At 40.7% G+C, this 26838-nt stretch overlaps 1 protein-coding gene and 1 long non-coding RNA gene across 10 annotated transcripts in view; one reads left to right on the plus strand and one right to left on the minus strand.

Moving 5' to 3' along the window:
- Nucleotides 1–26838, minus strand: part of LOC137346674 (protein-tyrosine sulfotransferase 1-like) — a 128130-nt gene that overhangs the window by 69866 nt on the left and 31426 nt on the right. For 7 of the 9 annotated variants that reach the window (XM_068010338.1, XM_068010341.1, XM_068010343.1 and 4 more), the window contains one exon: nucleotides 16353–16551. In XM_068010338.1, coding sequence (XP_067866439.1) covers nucleotides 16353–16551 — 199 coding nt within the window. Of the gene's footprint in view, nucleotides 1–3793; nucleotides 3845–16352; nucleotides 16552–26838 lie in introns of all 9 variants that reach the window. The other 2 variants (XM_068010346.1, XM_068010347.1) reach the window with 1 other exon arrangement.
- On the plus strand, nucleotides 312–26576 carry LOC137346676 (uncharacterized). The gene is made up of 3 exons (XR_010968748.1): nucleotides 312–384; nucleotides 19637–19773; nucleotides 24789–26576. It is a non-coding gene; the product is annotated as an uncharacterized lncRNA (long non-coding RNA).

Consider the following 26838-nt stretch of genomic DNA (forward strand, 5'->3'; position numbering starts at 1 on the left):
ATAGTTAAAGAAAGGATAAGATCAAGAAAAAATAAAGGTCGGACGATGAAGGAACGGGCTAGATACTACGGGTTGAATCTTCCGGACTGTGAAAATTTTCGGCTATTTTGAGTCCTGACCACGTTCACAGCAGCAACACGCCTCCTGGTAATTTTATGGGAGGCGTCCAATTAAAAGGCCATCTCCAGGATTGCCGTCTAATTAGAGACGCAAGCAGGTTGTGGTGATGGGAGAACGAATCAGCACGTCAGAGTGCAAGGCTGGCCAGCAGCCTTCATTTTGTATACAGTGAGAGTGTTGCTGGCGTGCACGAGATACGAGAGGGCTGGACAAAACGGAGGAGTGAAACGGCTGGAGGCAACAACCGCTACTTTCTCACCACTGGTATTTTCCTTACTGCAGTCTCCAGAAGATTAGAAGGAAATTGCAAGCCTCTGCTTGGGGAGGACCTCAGGCTTGCCTATTTGCTTCTTAAGGCGATAGTTTTATTCATTTGTCATGGCATTCCGACCTCCCGCTCTGCATGCGCCTCCTGTTAGCTGATGAGCTGCTGACAAAGCGGGGGTCCCTTTTTCTGCAATTTTCACAAAATTCCTCCTCGCCCCAGCACTGACCTCCAAAAGTGCCTCTGGGCCCCTGGGAAGATTCCCCCCTGTATGAGCACTTTGCCATGGTTTTCACAGAAGACTGACAGTGGGAATTATAAAGGGAACATGAGGAAGAGGTACAGAATTAGATAGGATATTCATATAAATAGAGGAAATTTGGTAGAACCCAAAGTGGAAAAGGCAGCAGTTCCTGTTAACATGCATCAGGGTACAGTAGTGTAGTGCTATGACACTGAAATAGCAAATGACACAGTTAATCTTAATTCAATAATTTGCGACTAGCACCAGATAAAAAGATTGTCCTAAAAAAACCTTTAGGGAACTTGCCACTCCTATCTGTTCTGGCCTACAGGTGACCCTTGTACATATTATGTGGTTGCCTCTTAATGCTTGTGAAGGGATTAAGGATAGGCATTAAATGCAACCTTGCCAGTGTCCCCCTCATTCTGAGAACAAATTTAAAAAAAATATTGTGGAACATTAAGGGATGTAGAAAGGAAATAGCAGAGACTCTGACAATAAGCTTTCAAACATCTTTGTATATGTAAGTTTTGCCAGAGGACTGGAAGACTGCCAAAGTCAGAGTTTTACAGCACAGAAACAGGCCCTTCCGCCCAACACGTCTGTGTGCCGACCATCAAGCACCTGTCCAAACGAATCCCATTTCCCCGCACCTGGCCCGTAGCTTTGTATGTTATGGCGTTTCAAGAGTTCATCTAAATACTTCTTAAATGTCGTGAGTGTTCCTGCCTCTACCACCCCTTCAGGCAGTGTGTTCCAGATTCCAACCACCCTCTGGGTGAAAAAATTCTTCCTCAACTCCCCTCTAAACCAAAATAAAAGCAAAATACTGCAGATGCTGGAAATCTGAAATAAAAACAAGAAATGCTAGAACCACTCAGCAGGTCTGGCAGCATCTGTGGAAAGAGAAGCAGAGTTAACGTTTCGGGTCAGTGACCCTTCTTTGGAACCGCCCCTCTAAACCTCCTGCCCCTTACCTTAAATTTATGCCCCCTAGTTATAGACCTCTCTGCTAGGGGAAAACGTTTTTCCTATCTATCCTTTCAATGCCCCTCATAATTTTGTATACCTCAATCAGGTAATATTTTTTCAGGTAAACACTCTGCTTCAAGAAGGGAGACAGTGAAAAGAAACGGAACTATAGACCAGTCAACCTAATACTTGTCGTAAATAAGTTTCTGGAGGCCATATCATCAGATAAATTAATACTTACAAAGACACAAGTTAATTTTAGGACATCCAGTGCAGATTTTTAAAAAGGCAAATCACGAGGCCAATTTAGTATTTCCTCAAAGAATTCTCTTAGTGAATATCCGGTGCACCTTTTCCATTTCTGTTATATTCTTTGTGTACTTGGATGCCCAGAATTACACATGATGCTAGACCTGGGGCCTAAGGTCTTGAATAAGTTCATTATGCCTGAAGGGGTGATAGAGGCAGGAACCCTCACAACATTTAAGAAGTATTTAGATGAGCATTTGAATCGCCATAGCATACAAGGCTACAGGCCAATTGCTGGAAAATGGGATTAGAATAGATAGGTGCCTGATAGCTGGCACAGACACAATGGGCTGAAGGGCCTGTTTCTGTGCTGTATAACTCTATGATTCTATTATCAACCCCTTACTTTAGTATTTCAAGCCTCTAGATACAAAACCAAGTTCCATTCACTGATCACCCGTGCTTGCTGACCTACAGTAGCTCTTGGTCCGACAAGCCTCAAATTTAAAATTCTCATCCTAAGTGTTCAATTGTCTCCATGGCCTCCCCCTTCCCTCTGCAACCTCCTCCAGCCCTACAACCCTCTGAGTTCTCAGCATTCCTCCAATTCTGGCCTCTTGCGCATCCTGATTTCCAAAACCTGACCAGTGGCAACTGTACCTTCAGCTGCCTGGGCCCTAAACTCTGGAATAACCTCTGTAAAGCTCTGCCCCTCTACTTCACATAAGATGCTCCTTAAAACCTACCTCTTCGACAAAGTTTTTCGTCATTTATCCGAATTTCCCTCATGTGTCTTGGTTCAAATTTTGTTTGATATTCACCTCTTCGATGAAATTTGAGGAAAAGTATTTTTAGTCAATCTGTCACTATCCCTATGTTGACTATCCTCTTACTGAGATGCTTTTTTATTGACCATTATGGGGTTTTTATGCTCACCACACCACCACCTGCATACACATTCTTAGCCTTTCTCATCGCCCATATTGTAATTGTTCCATATTCTTTACATTTGTCCTGCATTTTGTTTTAATTGTCCGCTCCCTAAGTGCTAAATTTATTAAAATTTCAAATTTTATATAATCTTCCCTGAAACATCCATGGAGCCTCAGCTTTCAATATTCTGCCTCATTTCCTCACTAAATTTAACTCATTTGTACCGTTTCTACCCTCTTGTTTAAATATGTTCCATTGTGGTCTATGGTTCTATTTGTCAACTTTTCCTTCTATTTAATCTGGACAAGGCCCCTTTTTAATTTCACTATGAATTGCTTTTCTCCCCAGTCAAGTGCCTTTGTTCTCAACTTTTATTTCAGCTCTTATAATAAATTTAATTATCTGCAGTCAGTACTTTGAGTGTTCCCCTAACTTTAGGTTGCTTACTTGCTCTGCTTCATTTTCAGTCTTAGTTATCTATTCAGCTGTCTCAACTAAATCCTGTCACCATCACTCTTTGTAAACAAATGAACAAGAATGACACCATTTTACATTCTATGTACAAAATGAAATGGGGCTAAACTGAACACTTCTTTCTGATCATTACTTTCCCAGACATTATGCTACAGGCTCCTGTTGGGCTAAATTATAACTTTTAAACATAGTCTCTGTGGTATAAATGTTGTAAAGGGTTAATACTGAAGACAGTGAGAGAGACCCCTCCCACAGTACGAGCAATGATGTAACAGTCACATGAGATAGGCTTGAGAAGATGGTATAGCAGCACGAAGGATGCTAGCTGAGGTGGCTTGCGGAGTGTGTATATAGTAACTGTAAATAATAGAGTGGTTAGTTAACCTTCACCAGAGTCTAAGACTTTCTCTAGAACGCCCCACAATGCTACTAATACAAATACAACTAAACCCAACAGCCTCAGAAGCAGCAACAAATTTAAACACCTCAACACGTCACTATAACCGCAGATGACATTATGGTGCCTATTACTGTACCTGCGGCTGATCTTTAAGAAATTCAGGGAGCTGAAAGTCACCTTTGATTACCTGGGAAAAGAAATGAGTTTCTTTTAGCATACACCAGGTTTCCTTGAATAAAGCCATCCTAAACAATACATGCCTGCTCAGCTTTACCTAATAAATGCTGTCAACTTCTTTTCCTGGGGGGAGCAGAGAGCAAAAATGAGAATGGTGGGCCTGTGGCAGAAAACCAAGTGAGAAATAAAACCAGAAAGATGCTTAAATACAATAGAGCTGAAAAAATGAAGTGAAAAGGAGAGTATTTTTCCAAAACAAAATTAAATAGACTTCAGGAAAAAAATACATCCCTTTCAATGAAACAATGGCCAAGTGGCCTCTTTCTGTGCCTTAAGCTTTCTGTGATTCTATAAGGCCTTGCAATTTTTTCATCTAACTCGATACCAAATTCAAACTTAGATTTTAGTACAACAGATTTGGATTAAAGCAGTTGCTACACATCATAATGCAATATATAACTTGATTAATATTTAAAAGGTTAAAATGTTTTCATTCTTACTTTCAGAACTACAATGACTTACAGATAAACAATCACCCAGTAATTCTATCATTTCATGGCTGATCTGTATTTCAACTCCATTTAAGCACCTTCGATCCATATCCCTTGGTACTCTATATTTGGGAAATAATGCAAGTAAAGCAACTGTGTTAAATGTTCTGATGAAAGGTCATTAACCTGAAACTCTCTTTTTCTTTCAGCAGCTGTTAAAATACCTAAATGATACTAAAGGAGAACAAAAGGTTTAATCACTTTACCAGCATAGAAAATAACTGTAAGGAGACTCTTACTTCTACTAGCAGAAAGACCTTACACACACCCTTCTTAATGTAGCCCCAAAATCCTGACCAAGAATAAAATGGCAAATTACCCAATTTCAATGCACAAAATACAGTCAATCTATTGTCGAAATTGTCAAAACATGTAGCACCCCAGTGCAGATTTTAAAAAAAAAAGTAATAAATTATGCTTTGTCAGATCATCGGTGGAGGGAGGGACAGAACTTCACCCTCATGTTCACGAAAATAATTACATTTCAAGGAAGTGGCAGGCACTCCACCAACAGCATGGAGGAATCCTCATGTATACAGTGCAATAACTGCCATAATTGGTAGTCACTAGGCTTATGCACTGTATCAATTTTAAGGTGGTAAATTGCACTTAAACCAGTACACTGTAATGTTATCCCAATATTACATATAATGTCCAGCACAGAAACAGGCCATTCAGCCCAAGAGGTACGTGCCAGTGTTTATGCTCAAGAGCCTCCTCCCACCCCCCTTCCTATCAGCATAATCTTGACAGAAGGTTGCTGTACATTATTCAAATAATATGTCAGTAATGAACTTTTTTGATAGACACAGACATATGCATACAAGGTTGGAGCCCTTTTTGAGATTTTTAAAAATTTGTTCATAGGCTGTGGGTGTCGCTGGCAATGCCAGCATTTGTTGCTCATCCCCTCATTGCCCTCGACAAGATGGTGGTGAGCTGCCTTCTTGAACTGCTGCAGTCTATGTGGTGTAGGTACACCCACAGTGCTGTTAGGGAGGAAGTTCCAGGATTTTGACCCAGCAACAGTGAAGGAATGGCAATCTATTTCCAAGTCAGGATGGTGTGTGGCTTGGAGGGGAACATGTGGATGGAGGTGTTCCCATGCATCTGCTGCCCTTGTTCTTCTAGGTGGTAGAGGTCGCAGGTTTGGAAGGTGCTGTCAAAGGAGGTTCGGCGAGCTGCTGCAGTGCATCTTGTAGGTGGTACACATTGCTGTCACTGTGCACCGGTGTGGAGGCAGTGAATGTTTAAGGTGGTGGATGGGGTACCAATCAAGTGGGCAGCTTTGTCCTGGATGGTTTTGAGCTTGTTTGTTTTTGGAGCTGCACTCATTCAGGCATATGGTGAGTATTCTATCTCACTCCTGACTTGTGCCTGTCCAATATTTACAAGGCATTGATTGGGGAGTCAGGAGGTTAGTTACTCACCACTGTATTCCCAGCCTCTGACCTGCTCTTGTAACCACAATATTTATATGGCTCTCCAGTTAAGTTTAGGGTCAATGGTAACCCCAGGAAGATATTGATGATGGGGGAATGCAGTGATGGTAATGCTGTTGAATGGCAAGGGGAGACAGCCATTGCCTAGTACTTTTGTGGCACAAATGGTACTTGCCACTTTTTAGCCCACGTCTGAAAGCTGTGCAGGCCTTGCTGCATGCAGGCATGGACTGCTTCTGTATCTGAGGAGTCAAGAATGGTACTGAACACTGTGCAATCATCAGCGAACATCCCCACTTCTGACCTAATGATGGAGGGAAGGTCATTGATTAAACAGCTGAAGGTGGTTGGGCCTAGGACACTACCCTGAGCAACTCCTGCAGTGATGTCCTGGAGTTGAGATGATTGTAATTGTTGGAGGGCAACCATCTTCCTTTGTGACTCCAGTGGAAAGTTTTCCCTCTGATTCCCATCAACTTCAGCTTTGCTAGGGCTCCTTAATGCCAAACTCAAATCAAACGCTGCTTTGATGTCAAGGACAGTCACTCTCACCTCACCTCTGGAATTCAGTTCTTTCGTCCATGTTTGGTACAAGGCTGTAATGAGGTCAGGAGCTGAGTGGCCCTGGCAGAACCCAAACTAAGCATCAATGAACAGGTTATTGCTGAGCAAGTGCTGCTTGATAGCACTATCGACAACACCTTCCAACACTTTGCTGATGATTGAGAGTAGATTGAAGCGGCGGTATTTGGTCTGCTTGGATTTGTCCTGCTTTTTGTGGACAGGACATACGTGGACAATTTCCCATATTGTTGGGTAATGCCAGTGTTGTAGCTGTACTGGAAGAATTTGGCTAGGGGCATGGCTAGTTCTGGAGCACAAGCCTTCAATACTAAAGCCAGGGTGTTGTTAGGGCCCATAGCCTTTGCTGTATTCAGTGCCTTCAGCCTTTTGACATTATGTGGAGTGAATCGAATTGACAGAAGATTGGCATCTGTGAAGCTAGGGACCTCAGGAGGAGGCCTAGATGGATCATCCACTCAGCCCTTCTGGCTGAAGATGGTTGCAAACACTTCAGACTTGTCTTTTCCGCTGACGTGCTGGGCTCCCCTATCATTGAGGATCAGGATGTTTGTTGAGCCGCCTCCTCCAGTTAGTTGTTTTCACAGTGTCGCAACAAACCATGAAAATGATCTATTTAAAACAAAAAAAACAAGGGAAGTGTCTGGTTTCAAATGGCATTTATTGTATACTCAAAAACTATTGTAAACAGTTGACTATAAACAGGTCACATTCTTTAATCACTGAAGTCAGTGGTTGAATGTGAGCATGGAGCATCCTGCAACTGTCTCTTTCGTCATTCCCTGTCTCCGCACTGTGAACACCTGTCCATGGTTAATCACAGCTCTCTCCGCATCCAGACTTTGTTGGAATTGTCAGACAGTGCCATGCTAGCCTTGCAAGGTGGGGGATTCTGCATTCCAGAGTTCCAAAACTGCAGCACAAAGTACAATCTGCTTCTTTTGCAATGATTTTATAAGCAGGAATCTCCAGCCTACAGTTCTTATCAAAGCCAGTAATTGCATCAAACGAGTTGAAATCCACCATCAACAGGTACATTTGTGCAGGGTCAAAGATATACACAGCTTTCCGGAACACTGCAGAAGGTTGTTGAAACCTCTGAGCCACTTTTTCTTCACTGCTTGACTTCCCCATAGCAGTAATATTGTTTGAGCTTCTTTGCCATTCAAGAAAACATCTATTGAGCACAGGCATTTAATTTAGTATCAGCACAATGTTGTTTATTTGACTGTGCTTCTGCTCAGAACAACACATCCATTACTTTATTGTAAGCTTTGTGGATTGCGACGCGTTGAGATTCAAACCAAGTGATTAAATCCATCGGTCATGTAGCATTCTTGGCAACAAACTGAACCTCCTCATTAAGCTGAGCATTGTTTAGAAGGGTTTTTTCGGTGTCAGTGTGAGCTCTTCTGAAATGAAGTCTGAGTAGTATTTCAGGTGAGCTGCATGATAGAGTGATACTGTACTGCTTGAAATCAAGAATTCTAACATGTAATTACTGGTTGTGGAAGAAGGGTGATGTTCTGTTCCCCAATTTCAGCCATTATAACTGCATTTGTAATGTGTTGCCTGTATCGAAGCTTGCATCTATGGGAGCGTTTGAAGAGCTTTTTAATGTAGCTGACTAGTTTGTGAACTTTACCAAACTCACCTTTCCACAGCTCAATGACAACAGAAATTGTATGTACATTACATGTAATATGGACAGCATTAGGCATTGCACCTTGGAGCAAAGATTAGAAAGATTTTTTCATGTAAGTTGCATTGTTACTAATGAAAGCAGATACTTAGTTGAAATCTGCACTGTATTTTGAAAGTTTTAATTATCACTTGGCAAAGTGTGGTGTAATTAACAGCTTCGAAGTGGATACAGTCTAAGAGCACTGTTGATAGCTTTCCTGACTGCTTTTATGTCTGGTAAGGCTGAAGCCATACAAACAAAACATGCAGCGCTTAGTTGTCTTGTTGATTGGTGAACTCATCACAAATAATTACAAAAAGACTCACATGCATTAATCTGAGATGTCATCTCCTCACAATACATAACAAAAACCTTCAGAAGATAGTCCAGTCACCATTTATTTGCACTTGGCAAGCAACCACCATTTTGCACATTACATTGAATGAATGCATTGGGTGATCAAGCTTTTCCAATGGTATGTTGGCACTTGCAAAAGTTCCATTGTAACCAACTGATGATTTTCTGAGCTCTCAGTCAACTTCTTAAAAAGAGATGAAATCATTGCTTGTTTCTGCGTGTTCATTTTCCAACAGTGTGGTGTCAGATGCTCTCTTTTTGCTGCGATGGCTTCCGAACACTAAGTGGTGCTAAACCGTTGCCCACCATGTATGATCCAATAAAATTCTTTCGCTTGATGTACTGCAGTAATGGTTGTGGCCATTTTTAATTTGCTCATTCTGGCATTCTCATTTGTCTGCTAATACTTGAGAATGTTTCTCAAAACTGCCCTGGAAGCTCCCTCTCATCTACCAGAGAGTTGAACCTTGTGTCAATCACTAAAACATGTGAAGTTCACAACATGCCCAGCAATCAGCGAGTTGAGCCTTGCATCAATCACTAAAATGTGCGAAGTTCACAAAATGGCCGATTTCACGGAGGACCAAGATTTCACGATCTGTGACGCATTTTTCACAGCAGTGAATTTGGTAAGGCTCTATCATTCACAACTGGCTGTGACAGGACTGCAGTTCTGTAATCTGATCCATTATTTGTGGGATTGCTTCTTTCTGTTTTTCGCATACTGCTTCCGCTGTTCAGCATGCAAATAGTCCCACGTTGCAGCTTCACCAGGTTGGCACCTCATTTTTAGGTATGCCTGGTGCTGTTCGTGGCATGCTCTCCTGCACCCCTTATCGAATGAGGGTTGATCTCCTGGCTTGATAGTAATAATAGAGTGAGGGATATGCTGGACCATGAGGTTACTGGTTGTAGTTGAATACAAATTTGCTGCTACGTTATGGATGCCCAGTTTTGAGCTGCCAGATCTATTCTGAATCTTTCCTATTTAGCACAGTGGTAGTGCCACACAACACGATGGAGGGTATCCTCGGTGTGAAGATGAGACTTTGTCTCCTCAAGGACTCCTACCAATAATGTCATGGACAGATGCATCTACGACAGGTAAATTGGCAAGGACGAGGCCAAGTCGGTTTCTCCCTCTTGTTGGTTCTCCTACCAGCTGCCGCAGGCCCATGCTGGTAGCTATGTCCTTCAGGACTCCGCTAACCCGGTCGGTAATAGTGCTGCCAAGGTATACTTGGTGATGGACATTGAAGTCCATCGTTCCCTTAGACATGCTGCACAGTACACTCTGTGTCCTTGCTACCTTCAGTGCTTCTTCCAAGTGGTGTTCAACATGGAGAAGTACTGATTTATCAGCTTAGGCAGAGCGATAGGTGGTAATCAGCAAAAGGTTTCCTTATGCAAGTTTGACCTGGTGCCATGAGACTTACTGGAATGGGATCAGGAGTCAATGTTGAGGACTCCCAGGGCTACTTCCTCCTGACTGTATACTATTGTGCCAGCACCTCTGTTGGGTCTGTCCTGCTGGTGGGACAGAACATATACAAGGCTGGTGATGGAGGAGTCTGGGACATTGTAAGGTATGATTCAGTGAGTATGACTATATCAGACTGTTGCATGACTAGTCTGTGAGCAGCTCTCCCAATTTTGGCCCAGGTCCCCAGCTGTTGGTAAGAAGGACTTTGCAGGATTGACTGGGCAGGGTGCGCCTTTGTCGTTGCCGGTGGTCTATCTGGTTTTATTCTTAGTTGACTTTTCTGTTGTGATTTGTTACAATTGAGTGGCCTGCTAGGCCATTTCAGAGGGCAGTTAGGAGTCAACCACATTGCTGTGGGTCTGGAGTTACATGTAGACTGGACCAGGTCAGGCCAGCAGATTTTCTTCCCTGAAGGTGGGTTTCTAACGATGATACGGTAGTTTCATAATCATCATCTAGCTTCTTAATTCCAGATTTATTAGTTAATTTTAAATTCCACCAGCTACCGTGGTGGATTCTGAACTCATGCCTCCAGAGCATTAGTCCAGGCCTCTAAATTACTAGCCCAGTAACATTACCACTATACTACTGTTCCATTAGACATGAAGCAGATTTGGAAATTCTCAGCAATGTTTTCCCCCTACAGTAAATTTATTAAATGCCATTCAAAATAACCATTAATTAAGACATACAGTGACTAACTTGGTATTTGCTTTATTGCTATTAAAACAAAAAAAACTTGTACTTCTATAGTACCTTTAAAGTTGTAAAATGTCCCATGGTTCTCCATAGGAGTGTCAAACAAAATGTGACAGCGAGCCACAAAAGGAGATAATAGGGCAGATGACCAAAAGAGTGGTCAAAGATGTAGGTTTTAAGGAGCATCTTAAAAGGAGGAAATAGAGAAAAAGAAGCAGAGAAGTTTAGGGATGGAATTCCAGAACTAAAGGCAGAAGGCATGGCCACCAATGGTGAAGTGATTAAAATCAGGAATGCTCAAGAGGCTAGAATTGGAGGAATGCAAATATCCAGGCGGCTTGTGAGGCTGGAAGAGATGAGAGAGATAGGGAAGGCTGAGGCCATGGAGGGATTTGAAAACAAGTATAAGAATTTTAAAAATCAAAGTGCTGCTTAATTAGGAGCTGACTTAGGTCAACGAGAAGAGGGCTAAAGGGTGAAAAGGACTTGGTGTGAATTAAGTCATGTTCAGCAGAGTTTTGGATGACCAAGTTTGCAAAGGGTAGAACATGGGAGGCCAGGCAGGAGCCTATTATAGTCAAGTATGGAAAAGTCAATGAAGGTACGGATGAGGGTTTCAGCACCAGATGAGCTGAGGCAGGGGTGGTGCTGAAAACAGGAGGCTAGTGATGGCACGGATACATTGTCAGAAGCAAATCTCAGAGTCAAATATGACACCAAGGTTGCAAACAGTCTGGCTCAGCCTCAGATCACTGCCGGGGGAAGCATGGAATCGGTACCTAGGGAATGGAGTTTGTGGCAGGGACTGAAAACAATGGCTTCAGTCTTCCCAACATTTGGTTGGTAGAAATTTCTGCTCATCCAGTACTGGCTGTCTGAAAATCAGTATGACAATTTACAGACAGCAGAGGAGGTCAAGAGAGGTGATGGTGAGGTAGAGATGGTTGTCGCCGCTGTACATGTGGAAACCGACGCAGCGTTTTCGGATGATGTCACTAAGGGGCAGCATGTAGATAAGAAACAGGAGAGGGCAAAGGATAAATTTTGGGGGACATCAGAGGAAACGACGCAGGTGCTGGAAGAGAACCCACTGCAGTGAACAATAGAATATTTGGAGTCCTTTTTAAATACCAGTTTACTTTTCAGCTCCTCATGGTGCACGGATTGAATCCCAGGAAATGATCCTTTTGGAGAAAATAAATCACAAAACGTTAAAGGCCAGAGGAACTCAGCACTTAAAACACTGGCCTTAAAACTGTTAGGTGCTGTTTTAATATTAAAATAAATCTGAACGAAATCAAAATTGACATCTGCAATAGTGAAACATTTCAACTAAAGAGCATCAAGGACTTGGAGATATACTTTCACTTCCAAAAGTCTATTAATACCATTAGCTTTAAAATTTTAACTGGAATGTCAGAGCATATGGCTTTTTAGTCATTTGATTTTTCAAAGGGGAGTAAGGGAGAGCAGTGTTGTAAAATAATGGCTAGAATTTGCTAGGAATAAGACTATGTGGGAAAATAAAAAGTGACCAGTACTTTATATCAAGAGCTAAATTAAACCACCAGTAGAACACTGCCCACGCAACTTGAAATAGTTTACAAACCTGTATAAAACAAAATGCACAGAGCATACTGTGTTTGTTCCAGTCCAACAAAAATCACTGTGGGTGAGCAAAACAAAGAGAGTAACAGTCTGTGAAATGTCTCAAGATAGTAAGTGTATCAAGTGGTTCGAAACACAATTGTAACCAACAAGTTTCAGATATTGTTCCTGGTCTGAACTTAGGGCCAGAATCCAACCTTTGTTTGGAGTGCATAAAGAACTGTATTATTTCATTCCTTTTCCTCCCCTGCACCACCCTCCCAGCCACCCATGCACTCCTGAAGCAGGTGTCACTCCAAACAAGCAATAGCCAACAAGCTTAAGTAAAATTAAACTTTTCCTTCCAATGTGTCAGTCTCAAGTCCAAAGAAGTATCAGAGGGTGAAAGTCCAGAAGGGACTCCATCTTCAGTAGAATAACGAATCTTTCCTGTTGAGAATGATTTACCTAGCAACCATTAGTACCTCAGTGGTTCACAACTGCATTTTCAGATTGAAATAGCATTCCGTGGCAGCATATAGGAACATAGGATCAGTAGTGAAAAGCTGAAGCACCAGTAGAGATTTGGAAAATGCCACTTGTCACATCCAGCCACAGAATCTTCCCTTTATCCCTACTCTGTCTCCTACCACGCAATCAATTACTAACCCATGTTGACACGTTACCTTCAATTCTGCACAATTTCATTTTTGATCATCTCAAGCAGCAGGAGGCATACCAGTAGGCTGCGCAGATAAGCTGCAGTTTCAGCGACTTCAACTCTAGCAGTACCCCTGCAAACTTCGGATGGCCCCAAAATTGGATGGGTACTAACCTTTTCCTAAGCTCTCTTGACTTAGGTATGTGGGGTGCATCCCTACGGGAAAGCATATAAAATCCATGTCAGGCAACAATAAAGCACTTATACATTGAGTGATTCTGTATAAATGGAGAGCATTATGTTACCAGCTCACTTTTCTAAAATGAATTCCCTTAACTAGACGTTACTGTAGACTCCCAAAAGCATATCCACCCTGTCAAGACCCCTCAGGATCTTATATGTTTCAATCAACCTACTTACCTCTTAGCTCCGTCCCAACTCTCTCTTTCCTCTACTGAAGGTGCACACTCTTGTTGGGGGAAGCTGCATGCTGACAGCCCCTAAGTGCCGCACTGGCAAGGACATTCTTCACAAGTAATGACAATGGTTTCTACCCATTCTGCCATAAGGGACGTCACAGCCCTGTCTGATCTTTTCCTCACTAACAAATGGGGAACTGGGCTATGGTAGCAACAGAGTCGCTTCCAATGCTTTTTGGGCTCTGTTACAATTGCTGGTGTAAACACAGTGTTATGCAATATATACAAAGGTCCTCAAGGGCAATAAAATCTACTGTCTCTGCAAAAGTGGGAAGGCAGTCAAAGCAAAATCCACTGCAAATGCTTACAAAAGGTTTTCCCTGATCAGAAGCACCCCAAAACAGATGCCTGATCAGCTATTTTGTACTAGAACAGTAACATCTATTAGATTTTTTGTACCACAGTGTACAATTCTTTAGTCAATATGCTCTCAACTAATTTCAATTTTTTTTTTTAAGTTGGTCCTTTTCATTTAAAATTGAATAACCAAGGTCAGAGATGCTCAGTTATTGAATTATTGCAGAATTAACCCTAACTGATTTTACTAACAAAATTCAGATGGTAATTATGAAATGAGTAATTTAAATGATTTGGTTAGAGCAGATGAAAAAAGCTCTTTAAAAAATGAAACAGTTGAGCATTTTTCTATTGCTTTATTTTTTGAAAAATTGCACAATACAAAGAAAAAGACAGAACAGTGTGATTTCATACAATGAACCAAAATTATCATGGTTATACTTTCTGTGAAAGTTAATTAGCAATCTTCCCCCAGACTCCCACAAGTACTTTTATCACATAGAATAGTCTACACATTTAAGTGGTCAATACAAAATATGTTTAAACATTTATCAGACAACTATAAAAAATTAACAACCTAGAATCATTTTCTTACTACCTCACTAAGGCAAATAAGCTAGCATTGTAACACCATTTGATCCAGTAGAAAGCTTCATCAATGCTGAATGGTCTTCAATTGGTCCTCCGGAGATTTTTCTTAAAATGCTCAATGTTGGAGAAGTAATTCATAATAATACTGCAGAATATAATTTTTTGCTTTCTGATGTATTTGCCATCCTTGTTAATAGTTTAAAAAATTACAGTTTGATCATTTCAGATGACAGTCACTTTAGTAAAGATAAACAAGTAAAATTCATGTTTTCCTGGTTATTAGAAAGGATTTATGACAACTTTAAAATTCAGAATCCAGGTTTGACATTAATGATTAGTTAAATGGAATTATTTATAGGGGTAATACAGGCAATAAAACAAACCAGTGGTTAATGTTGCCACATAAGTAGCAAACAATCCTTTAAATAATTGCACATACTCCAGATGCATTTTACTGCATTGCTACAAAAGATCTCTAGTGCAATGCTGCATTTCCTGTGAAGTCCATAAGTCACCATTAAATGGCTACAATTTCAATAAAATTAAAATCTGTAAGCCACTGCTTTATCTTAGAGGACATTTAACATATGAAGGCATTGCTTATACACCAGATTATTCAGAGGGAAAGTTCTGATTCACCTACCTGATAAATAGTTGAAAATGTATAATTCCTAACACTAACATGTGATAACAGTATAAACTACATGTTGCGCAAGTGATTTAACATTACTGCCAATGTTTCATCACTCTTGGAGTGAATGACACGGTTGCTTAAAATATTTTGTGGGACATAACTATTTTGAATAGAATTCTCATTTCATACTCTGACGAAGACAATGGAGGAAAAAATAAACGATTTCTTGCAGACTATAAGAAAATGCCAGCTTTCCAATAAGAAAAACAAACCATACTTTTATAACTTGTACACAAAGAAGCAGCTCCATATAATAAGCATTTCTCAGTTTCAACAGTATCACTTTGTAAGTTTTAATTATAAGTAGCTACGTTTTAGTCCTCAATTCAGATACAGTTTTACAATTTAAAAAAAATTCATACATATATACAACAGTTTAGGGACACAGATAGAGTTGTCCTTCCTATCATTTGTAGAGTATAATTTTTTTCAGTAATTTTTTTTCCAGGAAGAGGTGTGCAATCTTCATGAGAAGTTTTTCTGATAAAGTATAAACTCCAGATTTATAGTTTAAGAACAAATTTAAAATAATTTTCTTACATTATCAGAGACTTCAAAAATCATGGTAATAAAGTAAACTGCAGTTTCGAAATAAGAATCCTAAATTTCTACATATTTCATAGATTTTTAAGGTTCACTTTTTTTGTGAGAATCCCATCAACACATTTAAAATACTAACAGACATAAAAATGAGAATACTAAAAAGATTGCGGCCACATTCCTGGAGAACAAACCTCACGTCCACAGTGGAATGAAGCTTGTTACCTATTGCTGTACACGGTTCCCCCAATATTATATTCAACTAATGGAAGTCACATTCTTTCTAGAAGGTGGACAGTTTGCATCACTTGATGCTTTAGAACTGGAATATTTCAAGAATATTGTAATTGTGGGGTAACAGTTAGTTTAGAATGCACTGGAGAACAGGAAACATTCATCAGAATATTAATCTGTACAGCTCAATTGTAACAATTTTCTGCACATATAAAATACATTTACGTATGTGCTAAGGTAATTTCTTTCTCAAATTGAACAGAAATTGCTATAAAAAGGAACCAAATTTTCCTTCAATACAAAATTCAGTTTCTCTGTACAGAACAACTAGGACTTAAAATCATTTGCCTGCAATTCTTTGGTTTTATATACACGCACAAATTAAAAACATTGCATCTACTCCCGTAAGCCAACCTTTCTCATTTTAAATAGTTTCAATTCATAAAATAGCAAATTACTGTAAACACTGGTTGCTAGGGATACAACAGAAGCAAAAAACAAGCAGAAATGACTGAACTCATCTGTCTCCAGTAGGCCAGGCAATAACTGAACATTTTCTTTAACTACTTTCTGCAGAGGCAATCGCAACTCAGGTGTTTGAGAAGGATGTTCCAGATACTTAAACTCTTACACCTACCCTTTTAGTGTTTTCAATAACCTCTGGATCTGGTTTTCCATAATTGGGTGGATTTGCATATGGATCATATCCAAGCTTTGCTAACATAGGAGCAATCACTGGCATTTCACGAACTACCTCATGTGGAATTTTTCCCACCCATTTTGACAAGGCTTCAACATTGACTGGTTTGATGACTTGATCAGTAGACCGTTCAACCCTGTAAAATTAAAAATATTCAAGTTTAGTTGTCGAACGTGGCTTTTAAGTGCAGTATATGAAAATTCTAATTTTCTCCCTTCTAGTGATAATCCCAAGTCGATGCTCACTGTTATGAATCATATTTGCCCTCAGAGCTTTATATACATTTGCAAACCTCTCTAAACCCCTCCTAACCTCTAAAATACCCCAAATTTTCAAGCTTTAATAACTTCAAGCTCTCGTTCCTATACTGTAATTCTGCTAAATCTTCAATGTATTGTAATGTCTTCAATATATTTCTTGTAATGGGATGCCCAGAACTGTACACAATACTCCAACAGCAGTATAACCAATGTTTTGTAAAAATTCATCACCCCTTTAACTTCAGATTCATTGCCCTTGTACAGATAACTCATTTGCCTACATTCTCAATATATAGGAAACGTTAAGCTCCGCAGCCACTTCAGTTGGATAACATTAGTTTACTGCACAAACAATGAGTGAATACAGCAAACTTAACAAGCTAACTCGGAGGACAAAAGTCCTACAGCTATTTGTCAGGCAGTTAGTGGGCACAACTTGCTCAAATTCAGATCCTCTAAACTGCTTCTATTGCTCGACTGCCAATAGTTAAATGCTTTACACCAACAATTTAGGCTTTAGTGAGGCTACTTCCCCACGACTATTTAATCAAAGCTTCCAGAATTTTGTATTTGCTAGATTAATCGCAGAAGATTTTTTTGGAGGTATCACTGCTGGAGAATTGAACATTTTTCACTATTTAGTGTCAGCATCAGGGACTACTTGTTAAAGTATAGTATCTCTCTACCTTGATCCAAGATCAGAAAAGCATCACTAATACATAGAAGAAATATTTAGTAAATGAGTTCATATATTCTTATAATTTAGTTTAAAAATGTACAACTTTTACATTTATTTTCCTTTTGTACGAGAGCTGGCATGACTTCACCTGTGCATTTTCTCATTTGGGGTGCTACCAAACACTATAATTGCAGAATAAATTTTCAACGTATCCAGGGGTAATGAAAAAAATGATTTCATATTACCATATCATTTATATACCCAATATCTATGCTATCTACAAAACTGTGATAACTTGACATTTAAATTAAGTTACAGATTAGTTGATTGCCATTTTTGAATCTTAAGAACTTTACCTTCGTGAAATAAAAAAAGTCAGACATACCCTGTAGTAACACTTAGTTTTTATTGTAAAATCACTGAAAAGGTTAGCCTACATTGTGCATTTTTGTAAGCTTTGGCCAACACAGAGAACTTGTTTAAGATGTAATGAAGTCAACTAGTTGTCATCTATCCATAATCAAGTCTTGCATATCGCATATACTTCATGTGCATAAAGTTTATTTCCAGAGTCAAGATTTGAGTTTTTGTGTCAAAATATGCCTGTCACATTGTAGTTGCAGGCCTCCGACTACCAGGTGGGACTGTTGCTCCTCCATAGTCCATTGCCTGCTTTCTGTTCCACCTCGAGTTGCTTCCTCCTTCCTGCTCAGACTACTAATCTGCTATTTCTGTGCTCCAAAGCCTTGCTCCTCATCCATGCTTTTCTTGCAGCCTTGACACTCGTATCTCCTAAAACATTCTGTTATGTTCAGAGGTTAGTATTACTATGGTAAGGAAGGTTTTTAAAAAAAAAGTATATATTTAATTCTATTAAATAGCTTAAGCGACACTACTACCACAGAACCAAGAGCAGAATGAAGGGCATTGGCAGCATCACATCAATGTTGAGCACACAGCCAATGTGCTTGTGACACTGGAAGTTTGGCCTTCTGCTAATTATAGCTGTAGCTAATCATCCTGCACAGCTATCAAGAAGTGCTTTTGAAGACATTTCCTCCCCTCCCTACAACAGTTTAATGCCGGTTCCTAACTCTAACCCCTGACCTGGCTCCTGGTGCTACGCACAGCTCTTCTGACTCCCCTCTCTTCCACTCCATTCCTAGTGTGACTTTGTTGCTCCTCTCCATCTGCAACCTCCAAAAGCATTCCACTGCCCAGACGCACAATATTTCAGGTCGTTCCTCAGTTTTGGCAGCAGTGCCTGCTTTTGTGTCTTGTTCATTTTCTGTACTAGATTTGACATTGAAGTGCATATTAGTGTTTTGACACGAAGGCTGAAATAGTCACACAACAGACAATACATGGTTTCAGGTCAGATTTTAATTATATCATATTCAATTTAATTACACTTCACAATTTTCTCTTCAGCCTCCCCAAAAGTATATTTTTCTTCCTTAAAGTGATGACCATGTTTAGATACATCACATAGTGTTTTGTGCATGACCCTAGATAGCAAACATAAAGTTAGCTATTTAACCATGAGAAATAAAGACCAAGGCCAATCCTCATCTATTCAAATAAGCATACTTTCCAGCACTGGTTTGTGATTAGGAATGCAACTTTGGATGACTTTTCCCCTCTCTTGCTAGGGCTACAATTCTCTGGTAAAGTATGTTTGGAGACCTAATTGTGAGAGGATACATCACATTGCTTGCTTTCTCAAAATATGTAAAGAGTGTATGCCAATAATGCCATAATATGTTCTTTAGGTTTGCTTCAATAATTTGTTCCCAATCGCAGTGGCACTCAGAAACAGTGAGTTCTTCCAAAATGAGGGTATAATCAGTCATGCAGTGCTTAACAGCTCAAGAAAAGCACAAGCAGAGGTCGAGGAGCAAGGGCTGGCTGCCCTCTTGGGAGGTCTGTGACACAGGAAGATGAAGATGTTAAAGTTATGCCTCCCTTTTCTGCTGCATTAAGCATCTGCACTATACATGATACATGGGAGCTGGAAACCATTTCATTTTTACCACATGCCAAAAATCAGCAGTGAAGAAACAAAAAACCCCAAATACTTTCTATATTTAGAGTTATATCAATTCCGATAAAAGGTTAACCTAACTTTTTTTTAAACAGATGTATTGCAATTTGTTGTGTATTGTCAACATTTTCTGTTTGTTTTAATCTCATATTTGCAGCTTCTCCCCTTTTTTCTTTAGTTTCAATTCAATTGTGATGTCACTATCAGTTAAACTCTAAGTTAAGATTTATGCTTTAAGAACGCAGGTGCTAGGAGGTAAAGGCCGGCGACCCGAACCCAACGGGACCCGACGACACGCATCAGGTTCGAGTCAGGTTGCACTTCTGGGTCCCGTTCGGACACACTTCAGGCTGGGTCAGACACGCTCTATCACAGGTAAGTGGCTCCAATGTTAATTTAACCTTTGGACTAGAAAGGTGATTTTGTTAGTTATTTTAAGCTTGTACAGATCAGCAACAAAATGAAAAAGGTAAGTTAACTGATGGTCAGGTCAGGTCGAATGTAGTTCTGTAAGGTTCAGGTCGGGTTTTATTTTTGCAGACCTGAGCAGGCCTTTATGGAGGAGGAATCCTTTCATCTGACCAAGATGGGGCACTGCATTTGGTTAATCTAGTCTATTTTGGCACAGGCTAACACCAATTAGTCAGGTGAGATTTTTTATTATGCTAGTGTTGGCTTTCACAGCATATGAACTGTGCATACTGTAGTAAGACCAAAATTCAAATATACCATAGGTTTTCAAACTTGAGTCCTCATACCATGTGACAGCTGGAAAGGGATCCCATAGAAACTAGGTGGTCATCAGTTTCTGTCTGATGCCTTACAAATATTATTTTTGTATGCTAAAACGTTTCGGCATTGATAGCAGTTTCTCTTTGGATAGCTGACACTTTCAGGCGTTAGTATAAGAGATTGCCAAGAGTGTATGAACATTAGCGGGGACTCAATGAGGGGAGTTGAGAATGGCAATTCTTAAGTTATGCTTTGGTTGGAGAAGCTGGGGTGGTTCTTCTCCGTGGCACAAAGGAGATTGAGGGAGATTTGATAGACGAGTGTACGATTATAGGCTGAATTTTGAGTGCGCTGCAGTTCATGGCGGCGCACGTGATGGTGGTATGCATCCTGCGCGGATGTGCCATCCCCGAACCCCCGCAATATTACGCATGGGAGCTCACTTAAATAAAAGGAACTGAGAAGCTGCCCTCGATGACGCAGAGGGGGCGGCCGCCCCGTCCCCGCCAACAGCACGGCATCGAAGAACTGGTATAATTCAGCCCCATGACAGGTTTAGATAAGGTAGACAAAGAAAAGCTGTTCCCATTAGCTGATGGTATAAAGACTAAGGGCCACAGATTTAAGATTCTGGGCAAGAGATACAAGAAGATGTAAGGAAGAACTTTTTTTAAAAAATACAGCAAGTGGTAATGACCTGGTACTCTCTCTTTAAGAGGATGGTGGAAATGGAGACAATGATTTTTTTAAAAATGGGATGGGCACTTGAGGGAATTAAACTTGCAAGGCTATGAGGATAGAGTGGGGGAAAGGGGACTGATTAGATTGTTCTACAGAGAACCGGCATGGACTCGATGGGCCAAGTGGCCTCCTTCTGTACCATAACGACTATGACAAGTTTCCCCCCCAAAAAACCTCCAGAACTGCTATTTTCTTTCCACACGCAGAGGCCTCTCATTGAGCCTCCTAGCCAGTAACAATTAGCCTAGTGGCATTTTTTTTTATTGCCGATAGCTGAGAAAACAGCTTGCTGTTAAAACAATGTTCAGTACCTCCAACCTGGCAGCTCATCCCATCAACATATTGTATGTGTACGAATGAGGAATGGGAGGCTATTTCCTAACCAATCTCAAAGGAGATCAGCAACTGGATGTGGAAAGGATGAATGAAGATTTTACAGACATCTGTGGCAGCTCATCTACATCACAGGTATCCTAGAATAATGGATGTGTGTTGATCAGGCTGCAACAAGGTTGACACTCTCTTCCATACTTCATGGTCATATCCTTTGGTTGAGGAAAAGAGGACACTGAGATCAGGGCAATTTGTTCCATTGTGTTCAGCTGCATCTGTGGCTCTCCTACAGGTTCTCATCTTTATTAACCTCACTGCTGCTTTCCAGTTGTGTGATGTTATGGAGCATTGTCTTTGCCATCTACCTGGATAGTCAGCTGTGAATTAAAGCCCGGTCAGAAGATTATGGTGGACCCTGCTTTTAAAATCACACATTTTAATATCGCATTTATATAATGCCCTTCAGAAAATCCCAAAGAGCTTTACAGCCAATGTAGTACTTCAAACTGTAGTCACTATTATAATGTAGGTAATGCAGTGGTGATAGTGCAGATACAGTACTCAAATCAATTTCCAAAATGCAGCTGGAAACCCCTTTTCTAACTTTTGTACTCAGTTTGCATTGAATTTTCTGTAAAAAAAAATCACCAATCTTATTTTTTCATTACCTGACCTGACATTAAATCACAGCAAGGACAATAAAATGAATTTTGTTGTTGCTTGGTCACAGGTTAGTTGTTAAAACCAAGAGAGAAAAATGAAGTGCCGTGAAAAATAGCTGATGTTTTGCCAATATGCTCTGATAGCATCGGTCTACAGTCTTCCAGATCACTTCCTCCAGTTGACCACTCCTTAAAAAAAATGCATTCAAACACTAACATGACAGATGTTCCAAATTACTTCACACAAATTAGTCTGAAGTACATTAGGTAAACATGACTGTAGGATCTTGTGCACAAAATCACCAACAAGCAATCAGATGAATAAGATGGTGGCACTGGAATGAGAAGAATACCAGCTAGGATACTTGAACTCTCACCGAGGCTGCAAACAGGATAGTCACTTTCTAAAATTTGACAACTTTGCCATGGGAAGATCTGGGTATGTTTTACATAAAAATATTACTTTTAAGTTAAAATTTTGCTCCCAAGGCCTCTGAACAGGGAGGACTGGAAGATATGGATGTAAAGCTAAACAAATCTGGGGAGTCGTGCTCTAGCCAGAGACAACTGTTTTTTTTTTTAAAAAACAATGGATTGGGCAATTATGCTGATATGGCTTCTTTCCTATGCATCACTCAGGCTCATTATCCTTAGATAGTCTTATTTGTTTGAGAAACAGGAGATAGTTTGTAAGGGCCATCACATAGGAAGGTGGTAGGCAGTTAATTAGAAGCCCTTTTAGACAGCCATTGGACAAGCAACCAGAGGTTAAGAGACGACATAAGAGACTGAGAAACAAAGCAACACTAGCTCAGCATAAGTAATATACAGAATTCGGTACTGTGCATCTGGACATCTAATTGAGCATTTTCTTTTTAAATGAACGATGTAGAATTTAAACTGAAACGAAAAATGAGGTAGCTGGCATGGGGCTCCAATTGGATACTAAGCCATAGACATACAATGGGACCAAAACAGTGTTCTTAGAAGTGCAGGCAAAATTCTCCTGGCAATTATATACATTTTTCATTCAAAAGCCACAGAACAGTGGCTTTGGGGCAGCACAGTGGCGCAGTGGTTAGCACCGCAGCCTCACAGCTCCAGTGACCCGGGTTCGATTCTGGGTACTGCCTGTACGGAGTTTGCAAGTTCTCCGTGACCGCGTGGGTTTTCGCCGGGTGCTGCAGTTTCCTCCCACAGCCAAAGACTTGCAGCTTGATAGGTAGGTGGTAGGGGAATTGAGGGAAGGTGGGGATGCGAGAGGGTGATGGGATTAAGGTAGGGTTAGTATAAATGGATGGTCGATGGTTGGCACAGACTGGGTGGGCCGAAGGGCCTGTTTCAGTGCTGTATCTCTAAATAAAAAGAGCATTACAGAAGTGAAGTACGTTGAGGTATTTAGTGTATAAGTGTGGAAATGGAAAAAGATCGACCTGCTCACAATTTTAAAGCCTATTAGAGTGTATTACATATCTTTTCAAAAATTACATGGAAAGGCAAGGAAGTGCTGGGCTTGGACTACTCTAACCGACATTTTAGATCAGATAGTCCTCTTACACTTTGAGGCATTGCTGGGTCTGGTTCTGACAAATGAGATGGGTAAAATGGATCAAATGTCAAGTGTCAGCAGAAGAACATTTAGGTGACAGTGATCATAGTTTTATAAGGTTTAGGTAGGCTATGGAAAAGGACAAGGAGCAATCCAGAGTAAAAAAAAAAGCAATTGGGGCGAGGCTAATTTCAATGGGACGAAAATGGATCTGGCCCAGACAAATTGGAAATCGAAGATTGGCAGGCAAAACTATCACGGAACAATGGGCTGCCTTTGAAGGGGAGACAGTTCAGGTACAGTCAAGGTACATTCCCACAAGGTGGAAAGGTAGGGCAAACAAATCCAGAGCTCCCTGGGTGAAGAGATAGATAGAGAGTAAGATGAAAACAGAAAAAGGGTCAGATGTCAGGTAGGTAGCACAATTGAGAAGGAGACTGAATATAGAAGGCTCAGAAGGAATGTGAAAAAATAAAAGCAGAGTACAAGACTGGTAGCTAATATTAAAGGGAATCCAAAAGTCTTCTATAGATATACAAATAGTAAAAGGGTGATTAAAAGGGAGGAATGAAGCAATTGAGGACCTAAAAGGGGACTTATGCATGATGGCAGGGGGCACGGCTGAAGTACTAAATGAGTCTACCGAGGAAAAAGATGAGGAAATTGCAGAGGCACTGGCCATAATCTTCCAATCCTCCTTCGATGCAGAGGTGGTGCCAGAGGGCTGTAGAATTGCAAATGTTACACCCTTGTTCAAAAAAGGGTGCCATGACAAGCCTAGCAAGAGCAGGCCAACCAGTTTAATCGCAGTGAACACAAGAAATAGCAGTAGACCATATGGCCTGTCGAGCCTGCTCCTCCATTCAATATGATCGCAGCTGATAGTCAGAGTTGTACAGCATAGAAACAGGCCCTTCGGCCCACCGCATCCATGCCGACCATAATGCCTCTCTATACGAATCCCACCTGCCAGTTTTTCTGAGCATTTAAATGCTTTGCATGCAGGGAGGCAAGCTTTTATCATAGCTGAGGTATCAGAGACAATTTGCACAGCACTGAGGCATTATATTGTACCATCTGAGACTGAGTTCAATTCAGGAGATTTGGTATACTACAAAAAAGAGCATAATAGGGAATGGAATGGTCCTGGTAAGTTAATAGGTTGTGATGGTAAGACTGCTCGTCAAACATGCCAATCAAACTAGTAGTTCATTCAGCAGATCTGGCAGTATCTGTAGAGAGAGAAATGGACTTAATGTTTCAGATCTGTGATTTTTCATCAGGACCTGGCCTGGAACATTAACTTTAATTTGCTCTGCACAGATGCTGCCTGACCTGCTGAGTATTTTCAGCATTTTGTGTTTCTATTTCAGATTTCCAGCATCTGTGGATCTTGGGCTTCTACTCCATTTTGCCGCCCGCTCGCCATCTCTCTCGATTCAGAGACCCCAAAAATCTGTCCACCCCAGCCTTAAATGTATTCAACGATGGAACATCCACAATCCTCTGGGGCAGAGATTCATAATCCTTTAAGTAATTTCTCATCAGTGCTAAATGATTAGCCCCTCATCCTGAGACTGTATCCGTGTTTTAGATTCCCCAACCAGTGGAAACCATCCAAGTCTACCCTATCCAGCCCCTTCAGAATCTTGTATGTTTCAATGAAATTGCCTCTCATTCTTCCAAGTTCCAGAGAATATAGGCCCAATTTACTCAGCCTCATCACAGGACAATCCCCTCATCCCAAGGACCAATTTAGCAACTTTCGCTGTGCTGCCTCCAATGCAAGTATCTCCTTTCTTAAATGTAGAGACAAAAACTGCACACAGTACTCCAGATATGGAGTCACCAAAACCCTGTACAATTGTAGCAAGACTTTATTGCAAGGCATTTGGAGTACAGGAATTAAGGCCAACATGTCATTTGCCTTCCTAATTGCTTGCTGTACCTGCGTGCTAACTTTTTGCGTTCCTCGTACAAGCACACCCAAGTCTCTTTCAACAGCAACACTTACAAGTTTCACACCTATTAAAATATATTCTGATGACCAAAAAATAATTTCACACTTCCCTACATTATACTCCATCTGTCATCTTGTTACCCACTCAACCTGTCTATATCTCTTTGCAGCCTGTGTTCTCCCTGCAACTTACCTTTCCATCTAGTTTTGTATCAGCAAACTTACATCACTCTGTCTCTTCATCCAAGTAATTGATAAGAATTGTAGATAGCCATGGCCCTAGCACTGATCCTTGCAGTACTCCACTATTCACAGCCTGCCAACTTGAAAATGCCCCATTTATGCCCACTCTTTGCTTCCTGTCCATTAGCTAATCCCCTATCCATGCTAATATAATTACCCCAACTTCATGATCCCTTTATCTTGCCTATTAACCTTGTGTGGCACCTTATCAAATGCCTTTTGGAAATACAGCTATACTACATCTACTGAATTCCCTTTATCTACCCTACTAGTTACATCCCAAAAAGCACTAATAAATTTGTCAAACAGGATTTCCCATTAGTTCTAATCATACTATGCTTTCTAAGTGCATTGTTAAAACTTCAATAGTTTCCCAATGACAGATGTTAGGCCAACTGGCCTGTAGTTCATGGTTTTGTCGTTCCCTCCTTTCTTGAAAAAGGTGATGTAACATTTGCCAACTTCCACTGTGATGGGACCGTTCCTGAACCCAAGGAAATTTTGGAAAGTCATAGCTAGCGCATCCATCTCTGCCGTTATCTTTTTTAGAACCCTAGATTATAGGCTATCTGGTCCTGGAGATGTCACATTTTAGTCCCTTATGTTTCTCCAATACTTGCTCTCTGGATACTAATTTCCTTACTTTTTTGTTTAGTCCCCCACAATTATTACATTGCCTTTGTTACAAGTTCCAATAATTTCTTGTTTAATGCTTTAACAGTATAACAACTGTTAGGTGACCTATAAACTATTCCCACCAGTGTTTCCTGATTCTTGCCATTCCTAATTTCCACCCATACTGATTCTACTTGACTGAGGTCAGATCCTCTCACTAATGTCTTCAACTCTGGCACCAGATAGGCAACACAACCTTCAGAGCTCCCAGTTGGAGCTGCAGAGAACAGCATCTTTCCCATCAACTATACTGGCTCCTAACACTACCACATTCCTCTTGGCTTCCCCTACTTGAATGGCATCCTTCACCATGGTGCCATGGTCAATCATCCACATAGGTAGCAAGCACCTCTTACCTGTTGGACCAAGTTGGGGGTTGAGGCTCCTCCATTACTACATGCCAATTCCCTATACCTGCCTGACTCGCAGTTACCCCCTCTTGTCCCTGACTATTGACCAACTCGGTTCTGCCTAATTTAAGGGGCGTGACTGCCTCCTAGAACAAAGCATTGCAGTGTCTGCAGCTCAGCCTCCAGCTCAATGAC

Source organism: Heterodontus francisci, chromosome 30, assembly GCF_036365525.1.
Source record: "Heterodontus francisci isolate sHetFra1 chromosome 30, sHetFra1.hap1, whole genome shotgun sequence".
NCBI classification, from domain to species: Eukaryota; Metazoa; Chordata; class Chondrichthyes; order Heterodontiformes; family Heterodontidae; genus Heterodontus; species Heterodontus francisci.